General features: G+C 46.8%; 1 protein-coding gene across 3 annotated transcripts in view; it reads left to right on the forward strand.

Annotated features, from left to right (window-relative positions):
• tmem144b (transmembrane protein 144b) overlaps window positions 1–17,142 on the forward strand; it is a 175,608-nt gene that overhangs the window by 149,253 nt on the left and 9,213 nt on the right. Inside the window, exon 11 of one of the 3 annotated variants that reach the window (XM_086010619.1) lies at window positions 240–321. The exons of 1 other annotated variant lie outside the window; for it this stretch is intronic. In XM_086010619.1, coding sequence (XP_085866745.1) covers window positions 240–289 — 50 coding nt within the window. In that variant the 3' untranslated portion in view covers window positions 290–321. Of the gene's footprint in view, window positions 1–239; window positions 322–10,188; window positions 10,287–17,142 lie in introns of those variants that run through there. One more of the 3 variants, XM_086010610.1, reaches the window with a different exon arrangement.

Genomic DNA, 17,142 nt, shown 5'->3' on the forward strand with positions numbered 1-17,142 from the left:
GTTAATTAGGTTGACTAGTGCCTGTTTTTTAGGCGCTACACAACCATCTAACGCTCGAAAATGGGGTCTGAGATGCGCGTGCGCACTTCCAATGGGAAGTGCGCAGGACGCCATCTTAGTAAAGGGGTTTGCTTGCACACACCTAATGATCACCAGCAGCATGCAGAGCAGGCAGATCATCAGGCGAATCAGTGTGCAATGCTGATCTGACGCCAATGCCCTCTCTTAACCTCGCACAGCTGAACACGACGTTAAACAAAATGAAGGACCCTCCACCAGTACTATTTAAAGGGATCATGATCTACTTACAGGTTAGTTGCTGGATTGTGTCTTCTGGTTGCTGGTACAATTGTATATGTTTCTGGAGCTTTCCTATACTTGGCTAAAGTTTGAATGATCTACAGGGAGTTGTCCGGCTGGTGCTGTTTTGTTTTTTGTTCATTTAAACTTTTCTGTTCATTTAAAAGCTTGTGCTGAAACAAGTTGCTTCCAGACATGGGAGGCCTGGTAGGACTTTCTCTGGGAATTGAGCATGACTGGGGACACGAAGAGAGGCCACGCAGAACAGGACAAGCTGTTGGAAGAGGGAGGAGGGGGGAGAAGGGCTCTCAGCAGGAGGCCATATCCGGCGAGGATCTTTAGGCAGGAATTCTCTTACCTACATTTCAGCAAGGACCGATGCATAAGACGTCTACACTTCACAACAGGTATCACAACTGCAACCTCAAAGCTGGGCAAGGACAGGATTGCCGGTGGCTGTCAAGGTGACTGTGGCTCTGAACTTTTATGCACATGGCTCCTTCCAGGCTGCTGCTGGAGATATAAGCAGCTTCTCGCAGTTTGCAGTGCACTGCTGCATAAACATAAGAACATAAGAACATAAGAACTAGGAGCAGGAGTAGGCCAATCGGCCCCTTGAGCCTGCTCCGCCATTCAATAAGATCATGGCTGATCTGATCCTAACCGCCAATCTACTATCACAGAACTATCTCCTGAATCTAACAGAATTAGACACATGAAATAGGAGCAGGATCAGGTTACACGGCCCCTGGGCCCGCTCCGCTACCCACAGGGCCATGACCGATCTCAACCTAGACTCATCTCCAAATTCCTGCCCGCTCCCCGTACCCCTTAATTCCCTTTACTTCGAGGAAACTGTCTATTTCTGTTTTAAATTTATGTAATGATGTAGCTTCTACAGCTTTTTGGGGCAGCATATTCCATGGACCTACCACCCTCTGAGTGAAGTAGTTCCTCCTCATCTCAGTTTTGAAAGAGCAGCCCCTTATTCTAAGACTATGTCCCCTAGTTCTAGTTTCACCCATCATCGGGAACATCCTCCCCGCATCCACCCGATCCAACCCCTTCACAATCTTATATGTTTCAATAAGATCGCCTCTCATTCTTCTGAACTCCAATGAGTAGAGTCCCAATCGACTCAACCTCTCCTCCTATGTCCATCCCCTCATCCCCGGGATTAACCGAGTGAACCTTCTTTGTACTGACTCGAGAGCAAGTATGTCTTTCCTTAAGTATGGACACCAAAACTGTATGCAGTATTCCAGGTGCGGTCTCACCAATACCTTGTACAACTGAAGCAATACCTTCCTATTTTTATATTCTATCCCCCTAGCAATGAAAGCCAACATTCCATTGGCCTTCTTAATCATTTGCTGCACCTGCATACTAACCTTTTGAGTTTCGTGCACCAGGACCCCCAGATCCCTTTGTATTTCAGTACTTTCCAGTTTCTTGCCATTAAGATAATAACTTGCTCTACGAATTTTCCTGCCAAAGTGCATAACCTCACACTTTCCAGTATTGTATTCCATCTGCCAAATCTCTGCCCATTTACTTAGCCTGTCTATGTCCCCTTGCAGGTTTTTTATGCCCTCCTCACTCACTACTTTCCCTCCCATCTTAGTATCATCTGCAAACTTTGATATGTTACACTCGGTCCCCTCCTCCAAATCGTTAATATAGATTGTAAAGAGTTGGGGACCCAGCACTGACCCCTGCGGAACACCACTAGTTACTGATTGCCAGTCTGAGAATGAACCATTTATCCCAACTCTCTGCCTTCTGTTAGATAGCCAATCCTCTATCCATGCCAGAGTATTACCCCTAATCCTGTGATTTTTTATCTTAAGCAATAATCTTTTGTGTGGCACCTTGTCAAATGCCTTTTGGAAGTCTAAATACACTACGTCCATTGGTTGCCCTTTATCCACCCTATATGTTACTTCCTCAAAGAACTCCAGCAAATTTGTCAAACATGACTTCCCCTTCATAAAACCATGTTGACTTTGTCCTATTAAATTATGATTATCCAAATGTCCTGTTACTGTCTCCTTAATAATGGACTCCAACATTTTACCTACCACAGATGTTAGGCTAACTGGTCTATAGTTTCCAGCCTTCTGTCTACTGCCCTTTTTAAATAGGGGCGTTACATTAGCAGTTTTCCAGTCTGCCGGGACCTTTGCTGAGTCCAGGGAGTTTTGGAAAATTATTACCAATGCATCCACAATCCCTACCGCCACTTCCCTCAAGACCCTAGGATGTAAGCCATCAGGTCCAGGTGATTTATCCGCCTTGAGTCCCATTATTTTACCGAGTACCACTTCCTCAGTGATTTTGATCGTGTTTAGCTCCTCCCCCCCTTTAGCCCCCTGTTTGTCCAGTGTTGGGTTATTCTTAGTGTCTTCTACTGTAAAGACTGATGTAAAATATTCATTCAGTGTTTTTGCCATCTCCATATTTCCCACCATTAATTTCCCGGTCTCATCCTCTAAGGGACCAACATTTACTTTAGCCACCCTTTTTCTTTTTATATAACTATAAAAACTCTTACTATCTGTTTTTATATTTTTTGCTAATTTACTTTCATAATCTATCTTCCCTTTCTTAATCAATCTTTTTGTTATTTTTTGCTGTCTTTTAAAGTTTTCCCAATCCTCTATCCTCCCACTAGATTTGGCTACCTTATATGCCCTTGTTTTTAGTCGAATACTATCCTTAATTTCTTTACTTAGCCACGGATGGCTGTCTTTTCTTTTACACCCTTTTCTTTTCAGTGGAATATATTTTTTTTGGAAGTTGTAAAATAACTCCTTAAATGTACACCACTGATCATGTATCGTCTTACCCTTTAATCTATTTTCCCAATCCACTCTACTCAATTCCGCTCTCATACCTTCATAGTCTCCTTTATTCAAGCTTAGCACGCTTGTTTGCGATCCAACCTTCTCACCCTCTAATTGAATATGGAATTCAACCATGTTATGGTCACTCATTCCAAGGGGATCCTTTACTAGGACATTTTTAATTAATCCTGTCTCGTTACACAGGACCAGATCTAAGGTTGCTTGCCCCCTGGTCGGTTCAGTTACATACTGCTCAAGAAACCCATCCCTAATACACTCAATGAACTCATCCTCAAGGCAGCCCTGCCCAATTTGATTTGTCCAATTAATATGATAGTTAGAATCCCCCATAATTATAGATGTTCCCTTATTACAAGCCTCAACTATTTCCTGATTGATACTCCGTCCAACCGAGTTGCAACTGTTCGGAGGCCTATAGACTACGCCCACTAGTGTTTTTTTCCCCTTATTATTCCTTATCTCCACCCAAACTGTTTCGTTATCCTGATCTTTTGACCCAATATAATTTCTCTGTATTACAGTGATTCCTTCCTTTATTAACATAGCCACCCCACCTCCCCTTCCTTCCTGCCTGTCCTTCCTGATAGTTAAATAACCTGGTATGTTTAATTCTCAGGCATTGTCACCTTGCAGCCATGTTTCTGTAATGGCCACAAGATCATACACATATGTAGTTATTTATGCCATTAACTCGTCTATTTTGTTACGAATGCTACGTGCATTCAGATAGAGAACTTTCAAATATGTTTTATGACACTTAGTTCCTGCTTTTGCCCTTTTTATTACTTTACCTTTTACTCCATACCTTCTGCCCCTTCCTGACACACTCTGGTTTTTAATTTCCCCACTGCTACCTAAGTCTATGACCTTCTCTGTTGTCATTTTTATTATTTGCTCTCTAGGAACCTCCCCCCCACTAGTTAGTTTAAAGCCCTCTCTGCAGCCCTAGTTATAAGATCCGCCAGGACTCTAGTCCCAGCACTGGCCAAGTGAAGCCCGTCCCAACGGAACAGCTCCCTCCTGCCCCAGTACTGGTGCCAGTGTCCCAGGAAGCAAAACCCATTTCTCCCACACCAGTCTTTGAGCCACGCATTTAACTCTCTAATTTTATTTGTCCTAGCCAAATTCGCTCGTGGCTCAGGTAATCAGAGATTATTACCCTTGAGGCTCTGTTTTTTAATTTGACCCCTAGCTGCTCATACTCCTTTAACAGAACCGGCGTCCTAGTCCTATCTACGTCGTTTGTACCAACATGGACCACGACGACTGGATCCACCCCCTCCCACTGCAAGTTTCTTTCCAGCCCAGAGGAGATGTCCTTAACCCTGGCACCGGGTAGGCAACACAGCCTCTGGGACTCTTGCTCTTGGCTGCAGAGAACTCTATCTATCCCTCTAATAATACTATCCCCTACCACTACAACATTTCTATTTACTCCCCCCTCTTGAATGGCCCCCCGTTCCACGGTGCTGTGGCCAGTTTGCTCATCCTCCCTGCAGTCCCTGCTCCTGTCCACACAGGGAGTAAGAACCTCGAACCTGTTGGACAAGAGCAAGGGCTGCGGCTCCTCCAACACTACCTCCTGGATCCCCGTACCTGCCTCGCTCGTAGTCACACCGTCCTGACCCTGGCCATGGGCTACATCTGAATTAATTAACTTCATAGGTGTGACCACCTTCTGGTACACAGAGTCCAGGTACTTCTCCCCCTCCCTGATGTGTCGCAGTGTCTGAAGCTCAGACTCCAGCTCATCAACACGGAGCTGGAGATCCTGTAGCAGCAGACACTTGTCATAGACGTAATCACCGTGAGCCTCAATGGGGTTCACCGGCTCCCACATCTCGCAACAGTAACACATCCCCTGCTCCATTCTATATAATTAATTAAACTTTTTATTGTTACTTATGGACACCCTCTACCCGATTTTAGATGCTAGTATCCCCTTTAATTAATTGGATTTAAGTTAAATCAATCCCTCTAATTACACCAGTTAAATGGTTTACCAACAGTCACTCTGCACCAGAAAGGCCTTATTAAGTACAACCAGTACGTCATTGAGGCTCTCTCTACACAGTGAAAGAGTTTAATCTCATTCTCTCTTGATGGAGACAAGCAAGCAGACGAGTGCAAGCGTTTGCATGGATTGCAGGCTTCCCCATGGTGCAAGGTGCCTTTGATTGCATGCACGTTGCCTTGCATGCATCTCATGTGAACTCGGCCATTTCCATGAACCAAAAGGGATTTCACTCCTTCAATGTGCAGCTGTTGAGCAGCCATAGGCAGCGCATCATTCAGGTGAATGCCCGATAGCTTGGCAAAAGTCAAGATTCCTTCATTCTGAGTCAGTCCTCTGTGCCACCTGTATTTGACCCACCATGGCAAGTCAAAGGCTGGTTGCTGGGCGACGAGAATTATCCACTCATGACTCCAGTCCGGAATCCACACATGTGCATAGCAGGACTACAATGAGAGCCATGCTGACACAAAGAACCTTATAGAGCACACCATCGGCATCCGCAAGCAACGCTTCCACTTCTCTGGAGGAGCCCTACAGTACTCAGCTGAGCGGGTATCAAGTTTTTAATCTGATGCTGCACAACCTTGCCATTATAAGGGAACAGCTATTGCCACCACTTATCAGGCAAGAAGCTGAGGAACACGAAGAGGAGAAGGAGGAAGTGGAGAAGGAGTAAGTGGAACAGGAAGAGGAAGGGAGTCTACAATGTAGACAGCCCCTTTGTGCCCAGGCTCTACATGATCAAATAATTAATGAGCAATACCAGTAACCTCAACGACACCTCCCCATTCACCGACAGTGCCTCAGTCCTTACCTTTCCTCTATCACTGACCATCACATTGTCCTCTTTCCAACAACACAAAAATAAAAACCACCAGTAAATCCAATTTTATAAATTCAATCATTACATAATGCATATGTAGTGTATGTACTTTGAAGAAGGAACTATATTCTGCAGCCCCTGTATACTGCAGTACCAGTAGTGACCACCCCGGTATATAAGCCTGTGTAGTAACTTTGTATAGTAGTTCCAGTTTTGTCTCCATTCAGTAAACACCTGTTATAACCAACTCCTGCAGTCCGTGTCTCAATTACACACGGACGTTACAGCATACAAAAATAAACTAATCACCCTTGTACATTCTCTTGGTGCCTGTCTTCCGTGTGCCTCTGCCTGTCGTAGTACTCCTACGAGGTGCTTCCCCAGTGGCTACAGCTTGGGTAGTGGAAGTTTGCTGACCTTCAATTGAGGAACTCGCAGATGGTCTTGGAGGCCAACCTCGAGCAGCTCTGGGCCCAGAGGGCTCGAATTCGGACTGTACCATCTCAGCCTTGACTGCAGCAGTCTGGGATGGCTGGCGACAGACAACAGCAAGGGCACTGGCGGAGTAGCAGGGGTAGGAGCAGGAAAGCTGTCATCCTGAGAGAAGACAGCTGGTTTGTGTTCCATGGAGCCACTGCCACTCTCCCAGGGTGGTGCCTCGGCATTCTTAATGATCGGTTGGAGAATAGATTGATGGGCTCCTGCGACGCCCTGGAAATTTCTTTGAACAGTAGTGTCCAGAGCCACGATGGCAGCAGTCTGAGCTTGCAAGGCAGCAGTTTGAGCTTCCACTACAGCACTCAGACCTTTGATGGAAGCTGTTTGTGCTGCAATGGAAGCTGTGACATCGGCCATCAGATGCTGCATCATGGTGGGTTCCACAGGTGTGCTGATGGAAGTGACCATCATTCCATGTTGGAAAGGATGGGCTCCATGCTCTCTGCAAAGCCCTGTGCTAAGTTGGAGCTAGATTCCTCCATGCTCCTTGACATTGTGCGCAGGCTTTCCAGTGCACCAAACATTTGGTTATGTACATCCATCTGCCTTCTGCTGTGGCCTGGCCCATCAAAGTCCTCATCTGACTCCTCTACACTAGTGTGCGACTTCGCCCTCCGGCGAGCTAGCACTAGTGCTATCCTTTTCCCCCCGCCCTAGCTCCTGCGCACTTGTGCCCAGTGACTCACCACAGGCAGGTCCCTCCTCTATCCTAGCCTCTAAAATACATGCAGTCAGTCTCTGAGCTGCTGGCTGCGAGTGTAAGATCTAGTGACAGTGTGACCACGTTGCGCTGCAATCTTCAGCTGCAGTGCCCCAAGAGGGATGCGGGGCGCCTCGAGTAGCGCCGTGCTTCCCTCTGGGGTGCTCAAACTGAATTTGTGGCGGGCAGCCGCGACTACTTCCGGGGCGGTACTTCCAGCGCCCAGGTTTGGGGCGCCACTGAATTTCTAGGCCTATGTGTTTACACCATCTGAAGATTGTGAGTCAGAAGAGATTGTGGGGTGAAAGAAGGAGGATTAGGTATGCAGATACCCTCATCATCGATCCCTCTAACCCCACCAGTGGCCACGGCCTCAGCAATGCCCTTTCCCATGATGGCCAGCACTGCTCCTCCATGGGGGTTAAAACATGCAGGCCAGCTGGTCCTCCTTCAGTTTTTTCCTGCTACCTCCTGTTATGCGCCACCTTCTCCTGCAAGAAAGACAGAAGTGTGTCACTGAGTGCACTGTAGCAACATTGCTGAGTGTGTGAGGGTGATGTAAACCATATGAATTGATGGGTTGAGTACTGATTGATAGAGGTTGTTGGTAGGTCGGTGATGGGGGTGTAGTGAATTGAGCAGTGGACGAGGCTAATGGTGCAGTTGAAACCTTTGACAACTCGTGTCAGATCATTAAACCTCTTCCTGCTGTAAGCAGTTTTAAATGCCTTATTTACTTAGACTCGACTGGTATAAATGGTGACGACAAAGGGTGCTCGCTTTAGTAAACCAGAACAGTTTATTAAACACACACAGCATGCATTATACAAACTTGGACAGTAATGGCTTGGTTAAAATACAAGCTTTATTTCCTGTACAACCAAGGACGCTGGAACGCGCTGATGTGGAAGGCTCCACTGGACACCCTCTCTCTTTGAAGTCGTCTCTTCCGTGTGGCTTGGGGTTTGGATATTAACATTCTTATACCTTTTTTCAATATGCATTAGTCGCATTCCTTGTTGATGGCTGTCTGGGCTTCACTTTGCTTAGTTGGTGATTGGATCATTTGTTCGAATCTCAGGAATAGGTTCCATCTCCTCTGGTCTTTGTGTACGGTGTCTTCCAGACAGAAAGCATTGACCAGCAAGCGTAGTTACAATAGCCAACTCCGTAACAAATCTGGCCTTAAAGACAGGGCCTTTGTATAAGACAGAAAGCATTAACTTAACAAGCACATTTATAATGGGATAGCAAAATACTGCAGATGCTGGAAATCCAAAATAACAACAGAAAATGCTGGAAAAACTCAGCAGGCCAGGCAACATCCGTGGAGAGAGAAATAGAGTCAATGTTTCAGGTCGAAACCCTTCGTCAGGACATTTATAATGGTCCAGGAAGTAAAGCCATTAACAAACTGACTCTTGTAACTGTTGCCTCAGCGAAGATATTAACCCTTTACACTGCACTGCATCCGTGTTCTTGGAGCAACACACCTGGAATTGACCTCCGCCGCTACTTCTTCCCACTGCCTCCTGAGCAAATGTCTGGAGGGCCTCCTGCCCCCCTGCAGATACAGGACATCTTTCCTTTGCAACAAGATCTCCAGTGCATTTTCAGAAAAACTTGGTGCTCTCTCTCTCGCATGTTCAGCCATTCCTCAAAGTATCACAGCCCAGATTCACTTTTCAAGAAACTCCCACCGCTTCTTGCAGCCACAGTGCACCTCCCCTTTGAGAGGTACAGGCTGCCTTTAAGTAGCGCTAGCCACTCGTGATATTGGCCCCCCTGCGGATGCGTGCAGCCAATGAATAGCGCAGGTAGCACTGGCTGCACGCAGCAATCATGTAAACAGCAGGCAGCATCTATTTAATGTGCTGCCTGCAACGCAATGACCGACACGGTTAATAGCATACTGCAATCCCCATGCCCGTTTTTGTGGTTTAGCAAATTTAACCCCCTACCATTCTGTTTTATGTTAGTCTGCTATTGTAAATCACATAATCATGGAGGCCGAAATTCTTAGCAGGTGGGAGGACACAAAACAAATGGATGGCCTGTGGAGAGCAGGAATTTGGGGTCTAATCTGGATCCAGTGAGTTTCAACACTACGTAAATTACATCTGAAATTTAGCTGGATGGGTGGAAGAGAGTGTTATGCCCATCCTCCCTATTGCAAGTTGCATGCTTTGGAAGTGCGATTGTGGGCATTTCTGGGCTTCCCCTTGTTAGGCCCAGCTGAAGTCTAAGAGCAGGCTTGGATTCTGTCCTGAATCTTAAGAAGGCCTCAAACAATGGGTGGAAGGAGAGGTAATCAATGCCAGAGGGGATTGATTACTTCATAGTGCCCAAGCATTATTCCCCTGCAAGGCGGAAATCAATTTTGAAAGTAAAGCTTTGTCCCATTAAGGCAGTAATGTGCCACTCCGATGTTCTACCATTTCTCCTCTACAGCCCCATTACAGGCACAGGCCAATAACCTTATTCCCAGGATTTAGAATGGGGTCAGCGTCTACTGCAGCAGGAGTCCCAGTATGCCTCACTTCTAGAGGTGCAGTCGCACTGGCTGTTTTGTCACATATTTCAAGTGTTGCTGTCAATTGAAGAAAAAGGAAATAAACTGCAGGAAATCAATTTCATTTCTATTGATGCACATTTTCTATTACCCACCTAAATTAAAGAACTAAACTTCAAGAGTGAGTGTATTGGGTAAGATATGTCCCATTTAGAGAGCACTGCTCTGAAAGTACAGCACTGCTTACCAAAATATGTGTATAAATTTTGTAACAAAAAGTGTTGGAAACACACAGCAAGTCAATCAGCATCCATGGAGAGAAAAGGAAGGTTCATTTTCAGTCTGGGCTCTCCTTCAGAACTATATATTTCTATATAATTTGTAACTGTAGAGGATAGTTAATGGAATTTCAGTAATCTTGCAAAATAAAGACAGTACTGCTAACATCTAACATGCTATTTTCTGTGTTAGGCTTTGTTTCAGGTGTGATGTGGGCTATTGCCAACTGTTGCTGGTTCCTGGCTAATGACTTCCTCAGTGCGGTTGTTAGCTTTCCTATAATCACTGCTGTAAGTTGATCAAGAGCTGTCTGTATGCTATAAGATTGTGGGGATATGTTGCTTTTTTAAAGACATTGAAAACTATTTCATTGATTTTTGTTCAGTAAGTACAGTTTTGTGTCAGTCAAAGTACAGTGTTACCACAGAAAACATCTATTTTTTCCTGTTACTTTTTAAACCATTCTCTTAACACACTCTGGAGCTAAATTAGATAGCCCCTGAAAATGGGCATGTGGATAGCGATGCTCGATTAACCCGCACCCGTTACTTCTGATGCAGGCACCACTCCAACTTCGTGCTGCCTGCTAACTTGCATGATTGCTGAGTGCAGCCAGCGCTAACCACGGCGTTGAGTGGCTGCACGACTCAGTAGTGGGCTCCAGATTATGTGAGGCTAGCACCACTTAAAAATAGCCTGCACTACTTAAAACCTGCCTGGACCTCTTAAAGGGGAAGTGCATTGTGGCTGGAGATGATACTAGAACTGTCTGTGGAATAGAGTCTGAGCAGGAAGAAGAGTGATTTATGGCACAATAGGGGAGAAAGCGTGCTTCAAGGTTCTCTGATGCTGCACTGGAGGTCTTGGTGGAGAAGGTGGAGAGGAGGAGAGAGGTCCTCTAGCCAAGGCGGTCAATGCCAGGAGTCAAGCCCCTAGGACCAGGATGCAGTGCTGCAACAAGTTCAATGACCTCACACAAGTGGCCAAGGTCAGTGAGTTCATCTTCAAATGCCATATCCCACCTATTGCACCACTAGCCTCACACACTGCTCAATGTCTATCAATCACAACTCATGCTTCACATTCATAGCTTCAACTCACCTTCACACACTTAGCACTGCTGCAAGCCTCATACCCACATCTCACAGCTTGCACACACTGCCAGCTATTCAACCAAAGCAGGCACATCACCCAAACACATTGCACGACAAATTGGCACATAACTGGAGGCAGCAGGAGCTAACCGGCGGCGGACAGGCACAGCTACGGGTCCTTACCCCGATGGAGGAGATGCTGGTCGTCATCATTGGAACGGCCGTCGCTGGGGCCATGGCCAGCGACGGAGCTGAAACCATCAAAGATGACAGTATCCTCATACCTAATCTCCTTCTCACATCCCACTTCCCCCTCATCTCACATTGTCAAAAAGCTGCAGATGGTGTAAGCATGCACCTCTTACTTCCCTCCCTCTCTGCATCGCAACCCTACCATTGTGCCTTTCTCCTTTTAGATACTCAAGAACTGCAACCTGGCCAAGCAGTGTTGAAGAGCAGGCAGATAGTAAAGATGAAGAAAGACAGTCACTCGATTTCACACTCGCAGCCACCAGCTCGGATACTGACACTGCGCGTAATTTATAGGAAAGCTGAGAGGCAGGATCTGCACGTGATGAGACACCGGGCATGAGTGTCCTGCAGCCAGGGCAGAGGGGTAAGAGTAGCACAGGTGCCAGCTTGCCAGAGGGCAACGTCGCACACGTGTTCTGCTGCAGAGGACTCCGATGAGCACTTCAATAGGGCGGGCGACAGAAGAAGGCTGCTGGGTATGAACAATGAAATGCTTGGTGCATTGGCAGGCCTGCCAGAAAGCCTGTGTGCAATGTCAAGGAGCATAGAGGAGTCCAGCACTAACTTGGCACAGGGCTTTACAGAGAGCTTGGAGCCAATCCTTTCCAGCATGGAAGTGATGGCCACCTCCATCAACATACTTGTGGACCCAACCATGATGCAGCATTGATGACCGATATCTCAGCTTCCAATGCAGCACAATGTCTGGGTGCTGCAGTGGAAGCGCAGACATCTGTCTTGTAAGGTCTACTTGCTGACATGCAAGCTCAGACTGCTCTCAGACTGCTGTCCTCTTAGCAGTGTTCAAAGGGGCTTGCAGATTGGCTCAGCAGTCCAGCAATCTGTCCTCCAGCAGATTACTAGGATTGCTGAGGCAGAGCCAATATCTCAGGATGACAGCATTCATCCTCCCGCCAGTGCTCTTGCTGTTGCCTGACAACCAACCAGCCCAGACTGCTGCCATCCATGGTGAGATGGTGCAGCCCGAAGCTGGGCCTTCTTGGCCCAGAGCTGCTCAACGTCATCCTCCAAGGCCATCTACAGCATCCGCCACTGAAAGTCAGCATCCTTCTGCAGACCACCAGAAGTCTTGACACCCGCTCTACCGAGTATTGCAGGGCTCCTCCAGAGCGGTCCAGGCAGCGGAAGCGTTGTTTCACCACACTAATGGTTTGCTCTGTGGCATTTCGTGTGGCAGCATGGCTTTCATTGTATGCATGCTGCGCATGTGTGCGTGGGTTGCGCACTGGAGTCATCAGCCATGTGGTCAGTGGATAGCCCTTGTCGCCCACTATCCCACCTTTGATTTACCGTGGTGGCTCAAATGCAGATGACACAGCAGATTGCCACCAGCTATTAGGTGAGTAGCTTAGGAGGAGGGGGAAGAGGAAGGGAGAGGGCAACCTAGACAGCCCCTTTCTGGCCGGGCTGTCCACGAAGAACTCATCTGAGTGTGATACCAGCAACCGCATCCCCAATTCCCCATTCACCCACAGTCCCACACTTTACCTTCTCTCTGTCACTGACCATCACAGCGTCCGCATGCCACAGTGCAAAAATAAAGGCCCTCACAAAATAAACATTTGAAATCAAATTTATAAATCAAATCATACCATATTGCATACAAACGTAAACCAATCACTTGTGCATTCCCTTAGTGCCTGTCTTCTGTGTGCCTTTGCCTTTCCTAGTGCTCCTACGCAGTGCTACCCCAGTGGCTGCAGCATGGCTGGTGGAAGGCTGCTGATTTTCAGTGGGGGAGACTGCAGATGGCCTTGGAGGACGACCTAGAAGGCCCAGCTGCGGACTGCGCCATCTCTGCATGGGCAGCAGCAGTCTGGGCTGGCTGATAGGCAACAGCAAGGGCACTGGCAGAGAGAGTGGCAGTGGTGGGAAGACAAATGCTGTCATCCTGAGAGAGGACGGCAGGTTCATGCTCCATGGAGCTACTGCCACTCCTCCAGGGCGGCACCTCAGCATTCCTATTAATATGTTGGAGAACAGATTGCTGGACTGTTGTCACACCCGGGAAGCCCCTTTGAACACTGTAATCCATAGCCATGATGGCAGCAGTCTGAGCTTCCACTGCAGCACTCGAAATTTGGGTGGCTGCTGCTTGTGCTGCAATGGAAGCTGAGACATAGGTCATCAGACGCTGCATCATGGGTGAGTCTTCAAGTGTGCTAATAGAGTTGCCCATCATTTCCATGCTGGAAATGATGGGCTCCAAGCTCTGCGCAAAGCCCTGTGCCAAGTTGGTGCCAGACCCCTCCATGCTCCTTGACATTGCACACAGGCTTTCTGGCAGGCTTCTCAATGCATCAAGCATTTCATTGAAACATAAAAGATAGGAGCAGGAGTGGGCCATTCGGCCCCTTGAGCCTGCTCCGCCATTCAATGCAACCATGGCTGATCATCCAAATTCAGTACCCGGTCCCTGCTTTCTCCCCATACCCCTTGATCCCTTTAGCCTTAAGAAATATATCCAACTCCTTCTTGAATATATTTAATGAACTGGCCTCCACCGTCTTCTGTGGTAGAGAGTTCCACAGGTTCACCACTCTCTGGGTGAAGAAATTCCTCCTAATTTCTGTCCTAAATGGCCTACCCTTTATCCTTAGACTGTGTCCCCTGGTTCTGGACTCCCCAACCATCAGGAACATCCTTCCTGCATCTAGTCTGTCCAGACCTGTCAGAATTTTATAAGTTTCAATGAGATCACCTCTCATTCTTCTAAACTCCAGCGAGTACAAGCCCAATTGACCCAATCGCTCCTCATACGTCATTCCTGCCAACCCAGGTATCAGCCTGGTGAATCTTCGCTGAACTCCTTCCATGGCAAGAACATCCTTCCTCAGATAAGGTGACCAAAACTGCACACAATACTCCAAGATGTGGTCTCACCAAGGCCCTGTACAACTGCAGCAAGACATCCTTGTTCCTGTACTCAAACCCTCTCGCTACGAAGGCCAACATACCATTCGCCTTCTTAACCACCTGCTGCACCTGTATGCTTACCTTCAGCGACTGGTGCACAAAGACACCCAGGTCTCGTTGCACTTCCCCTTCTCCCAATCTATTGCCATTTAGATAATAATCTGCCTTCCTGTTTTTGCCACCAAAGTGGACAACCTCACATTTATCCACGTTATATTGCATCTGCCATGTTTCTGCCCAATCACCCAACATGTCCAAATCATCCTGGAGTTTCTCGACATCCTCCTCACAGCACACACGCCCACCCAGCTTTGTGTTGTCTGCAAATTTGGAGATATTACATCTAGTTCCCTTGCCTAGATCATTAATATATATTGTGAATAGCTGGGGTCCAAGAACTGATCCCTGCGGTACCCCACTAGCCACAGCCTGCCACTCGGAAAAAGACCCGTTTATTCCAACTCTTTGCTTTCTGTCTGCCAACCAGTTCTCTATCCAAGTCAATACCTTGCCCCCAATCCCATGTGCCTTAACTTTACACGCTAATCTCTTATGCGGGACCTTATCAAAGGCTTTCTGAAAGTCCAGATACACCACATTCACTGGTTCTCCCTTATCTATTTTACCAGTTACATCCTCAAAAAATTCCAGTAGATTAGTCAAGCACGATTTACCTTTTGTGAATCCATGTTGACTTTGTCCGATCCTGTCACTGTTTTTCAAGTGCTCTGCTATTACATCTTTTATAATGCACTCTAGCATTTTCCCCACTACCGATGTCAGGCTTACCGGTCTGTAATTCCCCATTTTCTCTCTACCACCTTTTTTGAATAGTGGGGTAACATTGGCTACCCTCCAATCCATGGGTACTGTTCCAGATTCCATCAAATGTTGGAAGATGATCAGCAACGCATCTACTATTTCTAGGGCCACTTCCTTAAGTACCCTAGGATGTAGATTATCAGGCCCTGGGGATTTATCGGCCTTCAATCCCATCAATTTCCCTAACACCATTTCCCTACAAATACTGATTTCTTTCAGTTCCTCCCTTTCATCAGACCCTATGTTCCCCGACATCTCTGGGAGGTTATTTGTGTCCTCCTTTGTGAAGACAGAACCAAAATATGTATTTAGTTGGTCTGCCATTTCTTTGTTCCCCATTATAAATTCCCCTGATTCTGACTGCAAGGGACCTACGCTTGACTTCACCAATCTTTTTGTCTTCACATATCTATTAAAGCTTTTACAGTCAGTTTTTATGTTCCCTGCAAGCTTACTCTCATATTCTATTTTCCCTTTCTTAATTAATCCCTTTGTCCTCCTGTGTTGAATCCTAAATTGCTCCCAATCCTCAGGATTATTGCTTTTTCTGGCCAATTTATATGTCCTCTTCTTGGATCTTATGCTATCCCTAATTTCCCTTGTTAGCCACGGTTGAGTCACCTTTTTTGTTTTATTTTTGTGCCAAACTGGGATGAACATTTTCTGTAGTTCATCCATGCAGTCTTTGAATGTTTGCCATTGCCTATCCACCGTCAACCCTTTGAGTGACATTCCCCAATCAATCCTACCCAACTCACGCCTCAGACCATCGTAGTTTCCTTTATTTAAATTTAGGACCCTGGTCTCTGAGTCTACTACTTCATTCTCCATCTTAATGAAGAATTCGATCATATTATGATCGCTCTGACCCAAGGGGCCTCGTACAACAAGATTGCTAATTAATCCTTTCTCGTTACATAATACCCAGTCTAAGATGGCCTGATCTCTGGTTGGTTCCTCGACATATTGGTCCAGGAAACCATCCCGTAAACACTCCAGGAATTCCTCCTCCACAGTATTGTTACTAATTTGGTTAGCCCAATCTATCACAGAATCACAGAAACCCCACAGTGCAGATAGAGGCCACCTCGGCCCATCGAGCCCGCACCGACACACATCCCACCCGATCCCCGCAACCCCTACACCAACACACATCCCACCCTATCCCCGCAACCCCACATATTTAATCCCCCTAACACTAAGGGTCAATTTATCAAAGCCAATCAACCTAACCTGCACATCTTTGGACTGTGGGAGGAAACCGGAGCACCCGGAGGAAACCCACGCAAACACGGGGAGAATGTGCAAACTCCACACAGACAGTCACCCGAGGCCGGATTCGAACCTGTGAGGCAACAGTCACCCATGATGACTGCTGTGCCCTTATTGCACGCTTCTTTAATTTCCCTTTTAATGCCATCCCCCACCTCCGCCTTACTGTTTGGAGGTCTATATACCACTCCCACTAACGTTTTCGACCCCTTCGTATTTCTCAATTCTACCCATACAGATTCCACATCATCAGAGCTAATATCTTTCCTTAAAATTGTGGTAATCCCTTCTTTAACCAGTAATGCTACCCCACCTCCCTTTCCTTTTTGTCTATCTTTCCTGAATATCGAATACCCCTGGATGTTGAGTTCCCAGCCTTGGCCATCCTTGAGCCACGTTTCCGTAATCCCAACCAAATCATATTCGTTTACCTCTATTTGCGCAGCCAATTCATCCACCTTATTACGAATGCTCCTCGCATTAAGACACAAAGCCTTCAGGCTGATTTTTTTAATGCCCTTAGACCTATTAGAATTATTATTTACTGTGGCCATGTTTGATTTAAACCGTTGATTTCTCTGACTGCCACTTTTGTTTTTCTCCTTTCTTTTGCTTTTATCCTTGTTTCCCTTTCCTCTGTCCCCCTGCTCAGGTTCCCAACCCCCTGCCATCTTAGTTTAAACCCTCCCCCAGAGCACTGGCAAACACTCCCCCTAGGACATCGGTTCCAGCCCTGCCCAGGTGCAAACCGTCTGGTTTGAACTGGTTC

Source organism: Somniosus microcephalus, chromosome 2, assembly GCF_052327205.1.
Source record: "Somniosus microcephalus isolate GS21.2 chromosome 2, FLI_Smic_1.0, whole genome shotgun sequence".
Taxonomy (NCBI): domain Eukaryota; kingdom Metazoa; phylum Chordata; class Chondrichthyes; order Squaliformes; family Somniosidae; genus Somniosus; species Somniosus microcephalus.